The following is a 16,012-nucleotide window of genomic DNA, read 5'->3' as shown; positions in this document are numbered from 1 at the left end:
AATATAATATAAATGCTTCTTGCATTTTGCATAGTAAGATTATTCTTGCTTTACTCGACAAATTTATTATAATGCTGTACGTTTATCTAGTTAAAAAGTATGCAAAAATTCATCAAGTTGACACCATCTTTATCGGAGACATGCTTGTAATACATAAACATTGACTCGTGTCTTGAAAATATAAATCTGTACAAATGTTTTGCAACTTTATTGCACGATCAAAGAAAATAAAAATGTGAAGTCATGTGGTTAATGATTATCTTGTTTGTTGTTCTTTCAGCAAATTGTCGCGGCAAAGTCTGAGATCCGGTATATCTAAACATGGAGTTGACACGATTACCTTCGACATTGGCTTTGGCTTTGGCCCTGGCCTTCCTTTCGACGGTACATCGTTGCGATGCCACCTCAGAAAGTATAATCGGTGAGTATTATATGAGCGCAGAAGCACGCGCGACGCACGCAACGATTGCGAGCGTGTTATTTTGATAGCTGACTAATGATTGGGCTCAAAAGGGTGCCAACGTCGAAACTCGATCGATGCTGTTTGGTTGCATTCAAATTAGTACATAAGCGAGAAGTACCATCGCGCTATTTTTTCAGAGTAATAAAAACTAAGTGTTTTCTGACGAAGTTCTAAAATAATCCTGGAATATATATTATATCGGATAACATATATTTGATCAAAATTATCGTTTTCTATTTCTTTTCAATATTTATATGTTTATATAATATATATTATAGAATTTAAATTTGAATATTTATGTGCTATAAAGTAAAAAGTATTCTTTTCAATAAAAGAAATAAAGAACTGTATTTTTCGATAGAGCTTTACGTGCGAGAGAGGAGAGAGAACGCTAATAAATTAATTACTGATTAAGAAACAATCCTGTCGCTATAAATTACATAAATCATTATATTGGGTCGGAAAAAGTTTCTTCGTATTTTTTAATTCAAAATTGTATATACAATATCTTCGTCAAAAATAAATGAAATTTCAATTTAAAAAGAGAGTTTTAAAGCTTGAAATCTCTACTTTCGAAAAATTACTATATTTTTTCAGTTTCTGTGAGTTTGATAATTTTTACATCAAAAAAACTGCGAGCTGAAAAAAATGAAAATTTTTCTTTTCACTTTGAAGGTCTCTCACGTGTCCAAAAAAAATTTACAAAAATTTTCGACTACCTATCGTAAAAGTTCGAAGCTTTTCCTACAAAATCATTTTTTAAAAATGTTCCTATGATTTTTTGTTACTGAGTTATTCGCGAATTAAGTAAAGGAGCATTCTAACTTTGATTAGATTTGATGCTCGTAACTCCGATAAAAATCATCTCACCGCAATTTAAAAAACAGATTCTTAAAGCTAAAACTTTGGTCTAACGAATAATATAATTGTAACGAAAATTTTGCAACAAATGAAAAACTTTTGCGAAAAATTTTTTTAAATACGAAGAAACTTTTTCCCCGACCTAATATATTACATCCTAGTAACAGCTCGAAGGAGGAGAATACTATTACATATTGTATTTGTTTATGTTATTTATCTTATTTTTTCAGCGAAAGAAACAATAATTATGTTACATAACCATACCTATTACATGTTTCATTCAAATTTTTCGCAAGTCAGATTTAACATTATTACATTTATGATGACGATTATTCCTTAATGAGCCTTAATCTGTAGCGTTTAAAAATTTCTTTTCCTTCTATCGACATTAAATTTATAATCTCAAAGTAGTTTTCATAGTATTATCATTCTCTTAATAATAATTACGAGTATTCTCCGTTTTTTGATACGTGAATGATATAAAGAAATCATGAAAGAAAGTAGCAGAAATATCGCGCGTTCGGGATTGACGGCGTAAAACTACGTTTTTATCTCGCTTTCGTTCGCGTTTCGTAATAGTTGTGTCGAGTGATACTTCCGCGATATACGAATACGTGAACAAGACCCAACAAGAGCTACGCGCGAATATTGCCGACGAAGCGATCGAATTCCCGATTCCAGCTGCTTTGCTATCTCGCAGTGCACTCGCGCGCGAGTCCGTCATGCTCCATTTACGCCTTTTAAATGCTCTATTCTTAGCCTATCTCCATTATCTGCCGTTCTATTTGCGCCAGAATCGAGTCGAATCTCACGGTTCGTACGAGTCATCGCGAGTGGAGCAGGTCGCCGTCTCTGCCTCGCATTCTCGTAAGAATGCTTTGTTCCTGAATTTCCGTGAATTTACGCGAGTTACCGTAATTACTGACAAATTATTCAGGAGAATTCTTAAAACACTATGCACCACTTTTGTGACTATTTTTTCCAAATCTTACACGTTCATTTTAATCCTTGCGGAAGTCCTTCTATCTGAAAAGTATCCATGGATTACTCATAATATATAAAGTACGTAAGAATTACTTGTTTTCCAAAATTATTCAAAATTACAAAACAACACTTTTGAAGTATTTAAGGGATATCGAATACATTACTTTTGTGCTAAATGCAAAAAATTAATTAAACCTTTTATAATCATCGAACGTTTTTTTTTGTAGTTGAAGTTTATATGAAAATGTTAGTCGATTTTTATAAAAAAAAAAATTAATCATGATATTTTATATAGGTATAAGTTATTATTATCTTTTATAGTATCTGCAAATATATCATATTAGAAAAATCGTATGTATTAATTTATCCATTATTGTGGATTTCAACGCGCAATCAATTATGATTCATAAAAAATTTGAACTTTTATGTACAAATTATTTAAGTAAATATTTTATATACCAGAAAAAATTTCTTCTTCTAAAATATTTCTACTTCTCTTGTACATATCTTTTGAAATGAGCTCTTAAAATCATATAAAACTTTTTTAATACATAATCTCTATAACAGATTACATACTGCATATAACAGAAGTTGTTTCGACTAATTTTTGCAAATTATTAGCTTAACAACGCGATTTCGCATTAATGTCTTTTACGGGACGACTGATTTACTTTCGCGACATACAATCGCTCACCAAATTGGCGCGTATTGTGAAACATATCGGTCAACGACAACAAAGTCGATTTCACGAGGTCAGTCCGGCAGAGTTCAATTTACGATGGTAACCGTATCCCTTTTACGCGCGTGCGTCATTTTTGTCGGAAATTGCATCGGGCGTAACCGTATCCGCGCGGAACAACGAGCGGTTGTAAGTTCAACCTAAACGACCACTTACGCTGAGTGCAACGAGTGCGTAAATATCACCTCTCGTCCCTTCCCTCCGTGTCCTTTTTCAGGACGCCGCAACGCACTGCACGATGGCTAAGTGCATCTAGGAAATTGTCCGCATTCATCGGCGGAAGCGCAAGTCCCTCTTTACGAAGCGTAATCGAGGACGAGCAACGCTACGTGTTTTTCAGGAAATTGCATTCCCACTGACTATCCAGAGCTAATCAGTGACCGATTCGCGCTGTTTCGCAGAAGTCGCGGGAGCGAAGTACGATTTTATAAACACTTTTGATATGCTGTAGTCGCGGAATGCCGATAATACTGAGAATGCCCATCATTAGCGCCGCCCGAAACCGATTAGATTTAGCCGCGTAGCGCGGCTTCGTTTCATCTGACGATTAATCCTAAACTTGGAAGTATATAAGTATCTTTCGTTTGTCTGCACTTACAGATTCTTGTTCGTAATTGAACTTGTGCTCTCTATATAATTTTATATTCACACATATGTTTCCTAATTTATTATTATAATCTCTTGTTTTTTTTATGAAATACGAAATTCGAAATTTCTTGAATCAAGTAAGAAGATTAATAAAAGATTAATTGTTTTTTTTTTTTATGAAATATGAAATTTTATGAATCAAGTAAGAAGATTAATAAAAGATTAATTATTTACATGCCTTATTTTAATTTAATTTTACGTTTAGATATAAGCCTTAGGATTGTCAAATTTCTTGAATGTTATTTATCTTTAGGATTAAATGTTACAGCTTTTTTTAACTTAAAAAAACAAATGCTAAAAACAAGTTGACGCATCGCGCTCTCAATTGCTCTGCTTTCCTGCTGTCACAGTTGGCAATGAGAACTAATTGTCAAGAAAAGAATGTTGTTAATTGCAAATTAAGTTATGATGGGAACAATTTTTAATATTTAAGACATATTTTGACATTATTTTTCCTTGGGAGATTTTCATGTATTTTTATTATATTTTATTATTTTATTATATTGAAATTAAACGATTTAAAAGATAAAAAGTGTTAGATTAATATAATTTAAAAGTAATATTATTTTGTCTGTGTGAGCTGTAATTTTCGAGACACTTAATCTTAAGTGTCTTAATCTCTCAATAAATCAAGTTTCTGAAGAAAAAGTAATTCTCAATTGCATGAAGCTTTTTATCATTAAAGTTTCTTAATTTAATAATTATAATTGTGAATACAGAATTATATGTATACTTATGAGTATATATATAATTCTGAGAAATTTAATTTTATACATATACATTATGAAATTTTATTTAAATTTCAATTTAACGCTTTGATTGCCATGTCGTAGACATGCATATTAATGATATCTATTAATCTTCTTGAGAATCATGGCACTTTTACATGAATGATAATTTTCTACTTAATTCGCACTGTTCTTCCTTTATACGTTAATTACATAAATTAAATAAAAAATAAAATTCTTTTCGCGCATATGAAGGCTATGACTTTCATGCAATAATTCTATGATGTAATTTGTGTATAATTATTATGACAAATAAAGTAGTATTAATTTCCTCGAATGGTACAAATTCATCTACATTTATCTCATGCGGAAAATTGGCATCTGACAAATGAACAGCATGAGTTTCATGCCACTTTTTGCGCGCTCTCTTCAGACTGCTCTCCGAGTTTTTAACCGTGCAAATAGCTCGAGGAGCACAAGAAAGAAAGAAGAAAGCATCCAGAATCGATGGAAAAGAGAAAGAAAAAAAGAAAAAATATATATAGGGAAAGGTCAGAGAAGATAATTAAGATGATAGAGAAAAAAAGATTGCAGTACAAAACTGTTTTAAATTTACTTAGCAAACACAAATGTCTCGCGCGCGGTTTGTTATATGCGTTTCGCTGCTTTTCCGTGAAAAATCACGGATGAAATAAACCGTGAGAATATGAAAAAAAGAAATGTACAAATACGTGAAAAGGAAAAAAGAAAGAAAGAAGAAAACGGTCGCGAATGCCAACCAACTTTTCTTGTACATGCATTCCTGCGCACTTTAAAGTAATATATCAAAGTTTTTTTCTCTAATAGTTAACAAAAGCAACAGAAGAATACGATAATTATAATTAATAGTATTAATGTTTCGAAAATGAACGATCTCTTGATTGACTACTGCCACTTACTTTTACGATGTGATTTCTGTGAATTCTCGTGATGTCACTATTTAATAGTCACAATACTATCACAATATTAACAGTTTTCATGTTGATTATTAGAGTTTGAACATTTTCTCGGGAAGTTCCTAGAAAAGTTAAGAAAGTCTGCCCGATTAAAATGAATATAATTAATTTCCATTTAAAAGAGTAGACAATAAAAGGATCCATATAGATTAAAAATCAAAATAATAAAAATAAAGATCTACGAACCTAATTGGATGTTTAGTGTTAAATTTTAATGAACAATTCGAGCAACAGACGTTCCGATTTCTATCAGGTCATGATCAATGTTTAAAAAATTATATGCGATACAAACTATACATATTACAAACACAAAGTTTAAAATCCAATTATACTATTTTAGAAATTTTAAAATTAATATTAAATTGCATTGATTTTGTTGAGAAGTTTCCTTCCAACACCTGACGAATATCGCGATGTAAAACGATCAAATATGTGAACTCCACCTATAATTTGTCAAAGTATGAAACTGTTCTTGTTCTCTAGTTAATTTGTCAATAAGAACTGACAAATTTAACTACACAGAATAAGCACAGCTTCATTTCGGTTGACGAGAGGATAAGCGAAAATTATACATTTGATCGTTTTACACATGGATTCTATGAAAAGAAGCCTTACATTTGCGCGATATTTGTCAAATTTTGGCAACTTCTCAACACGATGTCTCAGTGTAACCTAATATTAATTTTATTTTAAAATAGTGTAATGATTTGGATTTAAACGTTGCTTTTATAATTTCATAATATATATAAATAGTTTTTAATAATACTTTTTTTCAACATAGATAACGACTTGATAGAAGTCGGAACGTTTATTATTCATTGTTGAAATTGTTCATCAATTTTGTTTAAAATTTAACAATAAAAATTTAGCTAAACTCATATCCCCTTATTTTTATTATTTTGATTTTTAATTTCCACTTGTTTCTACTTGCTTTTTTACGTAATAATGTTTTTATGTTTATTTTACTACTTAAAAATTAATTTCTCGGTAAAATAGTAAGAAAATTATTATCATATAATATTTTTCCGTTCAATAACGACTTTTTAAATCAATTTATAAATTGATTGAAAATAAGTATTTCTTTTTTTTCTCTTATGCATTTCGTAGAAATATTTCCATTGATTTTAAGATGCTGTATACATATTCACATTAAATTTTATTATGACTTATTTCAAACTATTTTATTGTACCTGTGAATATTTTTTTAAACATTTTTTTCGGTGTTATAAAATGGAAATATTGATGTAATCTTTTTAAACTCAATAAAAGACAAATTTTAGAATCGGATAATTTAATCACATGTGTTATAAAAATATGGATCTTAAATATTTCCGATAGAAAGTGGCAGTATTTAGAAATTTTGCAATCGATTATCCATAAAGCAAATAACTGATCCTCTCTCGTGAGATTTTTCGTGAAGAGATATATGTACATCTAAATGAGCCGAAGGAATTGATGATACGAATTCGCCTCGAAAAGTGCACAACGCGTTAAATCTCTGAGAGCAGTGACGGAGTACACAAAGAGCTTTCTCGAAGGGAAAAACGCCAAACTTATTGTCTCCATTAGGACGACTGAGAAGAAAAGATAAAAAGAAAAGTGACAAAGGCGATATTTTATTCTGCTCTATATATAGAATGTGATATGTCGTCTGAATAAATAATTCAAAAATAGATAAACAGTAATAATAAAAATTAATTAATCACGCACTCTCTCATATATGTCCGAATGGAAATTCAAAAATAGAAAACAAGCGTTACTTGGTTAGAAAATTTAACGGTTCGGTGAATTATGCTTTGAGAGTAATAAATAAAAAGAGAAAAAAGAGAGAGAGAGAGAGAGAGAGAGAGAGAGAGAGAGAGAGAGAGAGAGAGAAATGACTGGAGTTTTACAGAAAAGTTGCTTAAAGTGTGCAGGAATACGTGCGCGAGGGAACCGGGAGGGACGTTGGTGATGGCGGCTTCGTCGACCTAGCAGCGGAGCGCGACATGATTTTCGCTGGGAAATGGACAATTTAACGACTGGGGTACGTCCTAAGGTACGTTCATGTTGTCGCGTTTAATTTTTTTATAGGGCAATAACACGGGAGCGAGAAAAAATAAAGTAAAAAAGAAAAGAAAGCTAATTTGCCGAAAAGAATTTGTCTCAGTCATTTTAAGTTACTTAAAAAAATAATTAAGTTACTTAAAAATATTTGCGAAATATGTTTCTCGCATATGATTTTTCACGTCTACAATAAATTATTGAATAGAAAAGTTATCGGATAAAACTATCAAGCTATCTATATAAAATTGATTTAACATGTAAAGACTTAATTTTATTCCAATCGCGATTTAATTATGGCGATAGCTGTATTTCGTTTGTTCGTAATTTCTAAGGCATTTCATTCTATCGTATTAATTTAGCGACTGAGTCTCAAACGTTATTAGAAACGATCATTGAAAGCGATCTATGTTTATCGTACACGATCACTATCCAAAATGTAATAGTAAATCTTTGAGCGCTCGGCTCACGTACGACGTGTATGAAGGAATGAGGAAGCTTCTAGCATATATACGAAGGTCGATTGGAATGCTGCATTGTGATTACAGCGTCTCTATCGCGCTATTGGACTACCGGGATATTGCGGCGTGGTACACAACCGATATCACGCGCGAGCATATGTATTCTGCTTATTCATTCTTTTCACTGCAATTGTTTCTGTTCGATTACAGGAAGCCGAGAGACTTGCGACATCGAGGGAGAAGATATCACCGTCGATAAGATCCTGAACACAAGCTGCTTCCGCTGCATTTGCAAGGTAAACCGCGCGTATCCGAATAATTAATTAGCACCTAATAACACAGGAAATTACAATTGAATAAATTATCCGTATGGATGAATAAACTTAATCTTTCGGAAACTTAACGGGGAAAGGTTTTATGGTTGGTTTGATTGTCAATCAAAATATGTACTTTCTAAAACTTTTTAGAGAATCTTATTACTCTGAAGAAATCTCTTAAGAAAATTGAGCCACTCTTTTTCAAGTTTGACTCAATTTTCACTCTTTAGAGTGAGATTCCACTTCAAAGAATTTAGAGATAGTGTTATCAATCGGAAAGTTGATACACTAAGAAAATGTCTGGTTGGATTAAATGGAATTTTAATTGAAAATGCACGAATCAGAATTTTCTGATTAAATCTATTAGAATTCTAATTGATATAATCAGAATCTTCTGATTCATCCATTTTCAACTAATGGAAGTATATAATTCATATAATAAATCAAACTCTATAATACGTGATTGAAAAATTTCACAGTTGAGATATATAATATACAAAACTTCCATTAAAAATCGATTTCGAACTCGACGAAGAATACTGAGACGTCATACATATCATAATATTGTAACGTGACGAAGTGTTTCAATGCGAAAAAGGAATGCAAACGCAACAGGAGAGTAGCAGACGAGAAACACGTACGTGTATCGAGTGACGCGTTGACAAGACTAGCGGGAATCGCGAAAAAGTCCGTCTGGTAGTATCCGATACGGCGATTCTTCTTTTAAGAAGAGGAAAGGGGTGGGGAATGAAAAGAGAGAGAAGAAACCGCGAGGGAGGTCGAGAGACATGGAAAGCTGCGTAACCATTTTCATAGTCCAGTTCGTAGATTGTGTCGTTATCAGACACGACGAGGCAACGCCATGTGGTGACGGAACGGTTAAAGGGGTTAAAGTAGCTTGGCCTGGTTCGGGAGGTCAAAGAGAAGAATTTCCACATCGATCCGTTCGATGCAATCGATTCGCGGTTGCGCAGCGAATGCGCGCGCGCGCGCGCGCCCGCACGCACGCACGCACGCACGCACGCACGCACGCACGCACGCACGCACGCACGCACGCACGCACGCACGCACGCACGCACGCACGCACGCACGCACGCACGCACGCACGCACGCACGCACGCACGCACGCACGCACGCACGCACGCACGCACGCACGCACGCACGCACGCACGCACGCACGCACGCACGCACGCTCACGCGTTTATCTTATGACGCGTCGGTCGCCGTAGCCTCGATCATCTTTCGACCAACTGCATCGCGAATGATCTTAGCGCGACCGCGGCGATTTATCTGCGCGTTTGGTTCATTGACTCGTCGACTCGTGGCCGACCGAGATGAGGCTTCTTGTTTTCGCCCCGCTGCCGCCGCCGCCACCGTTGCTACTGCTGCTGATGTTACCGCTGCTGCTGTTGCTACTGCGACGGGCAGTATGCTGACGGCGGTCAATGTGTGACATAATTATTTGTTTGTTGCGCCGAAGCGGTCGACCGCGATCAATCATTCACGATTTATGAAACGCGATCATAAATCGCCGGAGCGAAACGAACGTTCAGTTAGCTTAGATGAATTTGATTTGCACGTTTATTTATTTACATTCTTATCGCAAAGATTTATTAATTTCTTCATTATTTAATTATTCTTGTTTATGAAATTATTCCATTCTTATTTCTTATTATAGTAAGTGTACTTATTTATTCCTTTATCAAAAGTATTCCTATTATATTGACTACTAACGAAAGTGAAATTCACAATTTATTAATAATGTATAATTAACATTTAGTTATTATAAAAAAAAGTGCAAATACAAAGCACAAAAGTACATGTGATTGCAGTAATATACAATTATGAGGAAATGTCATTGAAGAATTAAATAATGAAGAATTAAATAATGAAAAATCGAGTGTTTGCTTGATTTTAATTTTTATACATACAATTGATACTTTTTTCTTCACAGAGCTTTGTTTTTCTTCTTTATCTATCGATAATTATGGTATATTCCTTGTTTTTATCTTCCCGCATGTTTATTATGAAAATGATTAATTAATTTCAGGCAAGTTGCGTAAAAATATCAGTTAGACGAGGGAGCCTAAAAAACAAAGATCTTTTTTTTCGTGGCACGTGTAATTAGGTCCACGCGTCTAATACGTATGTGATGACCGTCGAACCCACGTTTAAATTAGTTTACGTAATTCTGACAGAAGATAAATCCGTAAAGACTTAATTATAGAACCCGATAACGAAACCGGAGAAATAATTACTGGAACGCGATAATGTGGACGAGAAGTCGGAACAAGACGAGCGATAAAAAAATCAAGCCGGAATTTCGCTGTCGCCGCTGTGTGACTCAATTGCAAACCAAATTTCCGATTCATAATATGTTTTACTTGGGATATTCACATTCTTTTCTCACAGCTCGTGATTTTTCTCGTGTTGAAACCTAACGACATTATCTTTTTCGATGAAATCTCGTGAATAATTAATAATTTCAGCAAGTCATCATTTTTGAATCTATCAAATTGCGAATAGCACAACGAATTATATTCCAGAAATATATAATAAATCATATTTATGGCAAAACAGATATTCCTTTTCTTTATATAAAAATAGGTCAAAACTTTTCTCTCATATATAAGTCTACGGCTATCTCAGAAGTTGACATTTTCTTGAGGCACATTAAGAAAAGTCGATAGAAAGTGCATGACTTTTGAATAACATCCATACGCAAGAGGAATAAATTTTCGCTTCTTTCCTTCCAGAATGGATTCGTGGAATGTTTGAAACAACAGTGTCCGAACATCGAAGGTTGCTACGCATTGCTGGACCCGCGCGACGACGAGTGCTGCCACAAATGCACAGGTAGAATACCTGTCCGTTCGCTAATTCGTCTAATTATCCTAATCATTCTAATTGGCTCGGGTTTACCCGCGCCACAACCGGAATGGAAAAGGGAGAGGGAGAATATGTCGGTGGCGGTAAGAAGGAAAAGAGCGAAAACTCGGCGGAATGCTCGGCGGAGCATTGTTCCCGGGGCACAAAGACACTTCTGTTTGCCGACGTGATGATAAACCCGAAGAACTTTAACGTCACAGTCTCTCGTGGCTGTCTCTGTTTACGAAATATAGCTGACAGATGCATGGTCTTTGTTATCGTCTACTATTAATTATGCTAATGGTGACGTAAGCTTACTTGCTGCCTGCCGAAGACAAAATCCGACCGAAAAGTGCATAAAGCACCTAAAAAATATTAAAAGCGCCAGAAAATATTAAAATAAATAACGAAATATAAGGAATAAAATGTAATATTGTTTGTAGTTTTACTTGAAAAAGAGATAAGAGATAAGTAGGTATTTCTGCAGTAATTAAAAAAATTAAGCTTATCCTAATAATTTGCAGTCTGTGAATATCCAAATTTTATTCGAATATGTTATTTTCAAAGTACAAAGCAAATAGTCTTGCCTGTAACTTTTAAGTCGACAACATACCAGCTTGATCAAAAAGTTTCCGGAAGAGACCACCAGGTGATGCTCTGAGTCAGCTGATTTGAGTTCTTTCTTTGGCTAGGTTGCCACATCTATCATTGACATTTCCATCAAATTTTATCGCCATAGCTTGACATTTGTAAAAATTACGCCGTCTTGAGTACATCTACCTCTGCGCGTGTTTCCGATTTTTTACAGTTTTAAAAATGGAGTTGAATTTGCAACAACGAGTTTGCAACAACGAATACCATCCAACAGCCATCGAATTCACCCGATATGGCTCCCTGCGATTTTTTTCTGTTCGATCGAGTCAAAAAACCTGCGGGGAACGCGTTTTAACAGCCGAAAGGAGGTAATGGAAAAATCGAAGACGGCTCTGATGGCTATACCAATAATAGAGTTCCAGAAATGTTTCGAGAGCTGGATCAAGCGCTGGCATAAGTGCGTTGCAGTCGCTGGAGAGTACTTTGAAGGGGACAATATCACTTTTGATGAATAAACTTGTATTTTGAATTTTCTGAATGAATTCCGGAAACTTTTTGATCAAGCTAGTATGTATATTTGATGTCCGATTTCGCGTGTAAATGATTGTACTTAGAAGACTTGGTCGCGTTTACATCGCAGGATGCATGCAGAACGGCGTATATCACGCATCGGACACGGAATGGACGGAAGAAAACGATCCCTGTCTAATATTCACCTGTAAAGCGGGGGTCATCACTGAATCAAAACTACGATGTTACACGCCCTGTTCTCATCCGAAAGCGGCCCCATCTGGCCAGTGTTGTCCTATATGCGAAGGTACGTAACTTTTTTCTTCTTTTTTTTTTTTTGCGCGCTTTGATGTTGCTGCTGCTGCTACTAATTACCCGCGCCAATCTCACAAATATTTCTCACGATCTTCTGATTGCCCGCCGCGCAATTAAAACTGGAATGTTCCGCTGATATAACGAAGAGAGAACGATAATGATTGAAAATTACAGCACCGCTTCTGCCCGACGAAAAACGAACGGACGATAACATGTACGTTGTAACATTCTATTTCTCTTTTTCTTTAGAATAATATAACGACGCATAAATTTAACACGACGTCCTCATAAAATTTCGCATCGTACAAATAACACAATCGCGATCTTTTTCTATATACAAAAAAGTCGTGGTTGTATTATTTGTACGATGCGAAATCTTATGAGAATGTCGTGTTAAATTTATGTGGTTACATTAGTCAAAGAAAAAGAAAAATATATATGTATATTGTGCCTCTTTCCACATTGATACATATGTGTTTCGTATAAATTAATATTCTCAGCCAAAAACATAATTTTACTCTCGAATACTGAAAAAGAAGCTAAACGCGAAATGTTCGATTCATATTTTGTAGGTTGTTTAGTAAATGGACAGAAGGTGACGGAGGATAGGTCGGTGACAACGACGGAAGACCCCTGCGTGACCTGTAAATGCAATAAGGGACATCTCACCTGTGCGAAGCAAGCCTGTCCGACGCTTAATTGTCCTTCAACGAGGATCGTCGATGTATCTGGGGAATGCTGTCCACATTGTCGAGGTGAAAGAAGTTAAATAGTTTTCATTAAGAATGTCGTGCTTCTGCTCCAAAAAGAAAAGAAGTGATCTTTCTCTAAAATAATGACCTCCAAAAATTGTGCTTAAGAAAAGGAAGTCGGTTCTTTATTATTATTCACTTCCTTATTTTTATTTGCATACATATATATTTTCAATTTAAATAACGGTAATAACACGTTATTCTTTTTTCTTACATATAAGCCGCTAATTATAATATAGATATAATATTAATATAAGATTACTTATTTATTGCGTTTAAGCATTTCAATTCGAGGGATTAAATTAATACTTATCGGAGATTTTTAACATTTTTCAAAACGAACATTTTCTAAGCAATTGCACAAACAATTAAAGTCACTTTGAATTTATAGGTCATTTCGATCTCTCTTACAATACCAGAGGCGCGATACCGGTTTTATACGAATCTGATTATTTTCCAATGTCGCAATTGCGCAAAAACCAGCGACACGTAATATTACGATTGTCATCTAGCCATTCAAGAATACGTGCTGCCATTTGATTGTACATACCTCCCTGCAACTTTCAAATTCTGTATTAAAGTATAATGCAAAGTATGAAATATATCGCGATAATTACATCGAATAAAAATACAAATGGTAGCGTTAAGATTGCATAAATTAAAAAATATTACATAAAATTAACATAACAATTTACAAATATTATTACCTACAGACACCTATTTGTATATCTCATTGGACCGTAGATAACATTAGATATACAGTTACACGTGAGAAAATAATTCGCATAATTGACAAGCATGACAAGGGAACGATTCAGAAAATTTCCTTGTAACACGATCATTAGCACATATTCAGGTTAAAAGATTAAAAAACACTACTTCTTCATCACACAGGCAGTGCAAGATTTTTCTCACCTCCGAAAGGCGCGTGCATGCTCGGCACGCATTTATATAACTCGGGTAGTGAATTTTACGTGGATCACTGTACGCGCTGCACCTGCGTCAATTCGGCGATCTCGTGCATAAGGGAGACCTGTCCGGTACTGGAATGTCCCAGGGAACATCAGATGATCCTACTCAACCGCTGTTGCCCGCAATGCTTGCTCGTCGAGGAGAGCAGGGCCTCTTGCTCTTATGGTGGAAGAACTTATGTGGCGAGTATCACGCTTTTATTCATCGTCATGCAATCTTATCCGTCGCGTGAGCAACCTAATTGCGAAATGAGAAACTGAACTAGAGCATTATCGAATAACCTTTATTAAGCTACAGCAGAATCAAGTCAGCAAATCGGATCTTTGGAATATTTACTTTATTTCTTTTTTTACTTTATTAAATTATATCATTAAAAATAATTTTGTACTACGTGCTATTTCGAAAAAATCCATAGCACTGCTATATTAAGCTGGCACCACTTTAAAATAAAAAGAAAAAAAAACAAAAAAATTCGGATGAAATAGGATTGAATTTACATTGATTTTTACTTTATCTATCAAAGATAATAGCATTCCTGCATCGATAATTATTTTTTCCTATCGTTAAAATATGAAAGGCTTGAAAACGTGCGATTACGTATTATGTATATAATATAAATATTAGAAATTATATAATCGTAAATTTCATAATTTTAAATTAATTATAAATTATAATATCGATATTGTAAATATTATTATAATTATAAATTTGAGTAATCGACGGATTGCGGAAAGTGATGCGGTATTGTGCTCTATATCGAATTTTCTGAGGTAGTCCGAGAACTTTCCGATTTACAATGTACATAATTTTTTATGCTTGTATTTTTACGCTTGATAATACTTGGAAAGTTTAAACAATTTTTTTTAAAACAAGCCTTAGTCGAATAAATTAATGTTTAGATATCAGATTCAATAGATATCAGATTTTTATGCAGATATTTTTTGCAGACATGCATAAAATATGCAAATTTGTATCATACAAATATGCAAACATGTACAATGTGCACTAATAAATATGCATTTTTAGAATACTTTTTTAATGAAACAAATTTCTATTTTCTAATCTGCTTTTTTAAAAAATATGAAATTCCATAAGAATCCGATGTCTATTTATTAAAAATACGTTTCTATAAAAACATTGATAAATATGTATACGTATTACTTTAAAGAGTTACTCGTATGTAAAAAGTTAATTTCGTATTCGTTGCTGTTTCATGGTCATTTAAACGACCTTTTTTGTCCTAGGCAGGATGGCGAAAATTGGAAGCTGGATTCCTGCAAGACATGTACCTGTAAACAGGGCAAAGTGCGCTGCGCAATGCCTCAGTGTCCGCCGATGAACTTTCGTTGCCCGCCAAATTCTAAATTGGAACATCCGGAAGGCCAATGCTGTCCGCGATGCGTAGAGCGTGAGTTTTATCGTGTTGCACCTTACAGGATTAGTACTTAATGAAAATATTAAAATTATTAATTCTTCCAGGTGACGGAGTTTGCACAGTTTTTGGAGATCCGCACTATCGTACGTTCGACGGAAAATTCTACAGCTTCAAGGGAGCGTGCAAGTACCAACTAGTTACCGATTGTTTTTCTCACACATTCAGCATACGAGTAACCAATGATGCCAGGAAAACGAAATTTTCAGCGTGGACCAAAACTATCGCCATAAAGGTATATTAAGTTATACGAAAATTTTAATGTAAATTATAACACGAAATAAATTTAAATCTCGCTTTCTTGAATAGGCTAAAGCTAATTTTTAAAGA

The 16,012-nt window shown here is 34.3% G+C and overlaps 1 protein-coding gene across 4 annotated transcripts in view; it reads left to right on the top strand.

Annotated features, from left to right (window-relative positions):
• Window positions 1-16,012, top strand: part of cv-2 (crosveinless 2-secreting protein) — a 46,124-nt gene that overhangs the window by 25,346 nt on the left and 4,766 nt on the right. For all 4 annotated transcript variants that reach the window (XR_015544598.1, XR_015544599.1, XR_015544597.1 and 1 more), the window contains exons 2-9: window positions 281-421; window positions 8,133-8,218; window positions 10,996-11,095; window positions 12,342-12,518; window positions 13,099-13,281; window positions 14,173-14,432; window positions 15,499-15,658; window positions 15,730-15,917. Coding sequence is in view for 1 of the 4 variants with exons in the window: in XM_087404598.1 (XP_087260724.1) it covers window positions 322-421; window positions 8,133-8,218; window positions 10,996-11,095; window positions 12,342-12,518; window positions 13,099-13,281; window positions 14,173-14,432; window positions 15,499-15,658; window positions 15,730-15,917 (1,254 nt within the window). In the remaining 3 variants the exon portion in view is untranslated. The remainder of the gene's footprint in view (window positions 1-280; window positions 422-8,132; window positions 8,219-10,995; window positions 11,096-12,341; window positions 12,519-13,098; window positions 13,282-14,172; window positions 14,433-15,498; window positions 15,659-15,729; window positions 15,918-16,012) is intronic.

Source organism: Acromyrmex echinatior, chromosome 3, assembly GCF_024713525.1.
Source record: "Acromyrmex echinatior isolate Ae372 chromosome 3, ASM2471352v2, whole genome shotgun sequence".
NCBI classification, from domain to species: domain Eukaryota; kingdom Metazoa; phylum Arthropoda; class Insecta; order Hymenoptera; family Formicidae; genus Acromyrmex; species Acromyrmex echinatior.
The sequence above is the reverse complement of the archived record's forward strand: the minus strand, read 5'-3'. Positions and strand labels throughout refer to the sequence as shown.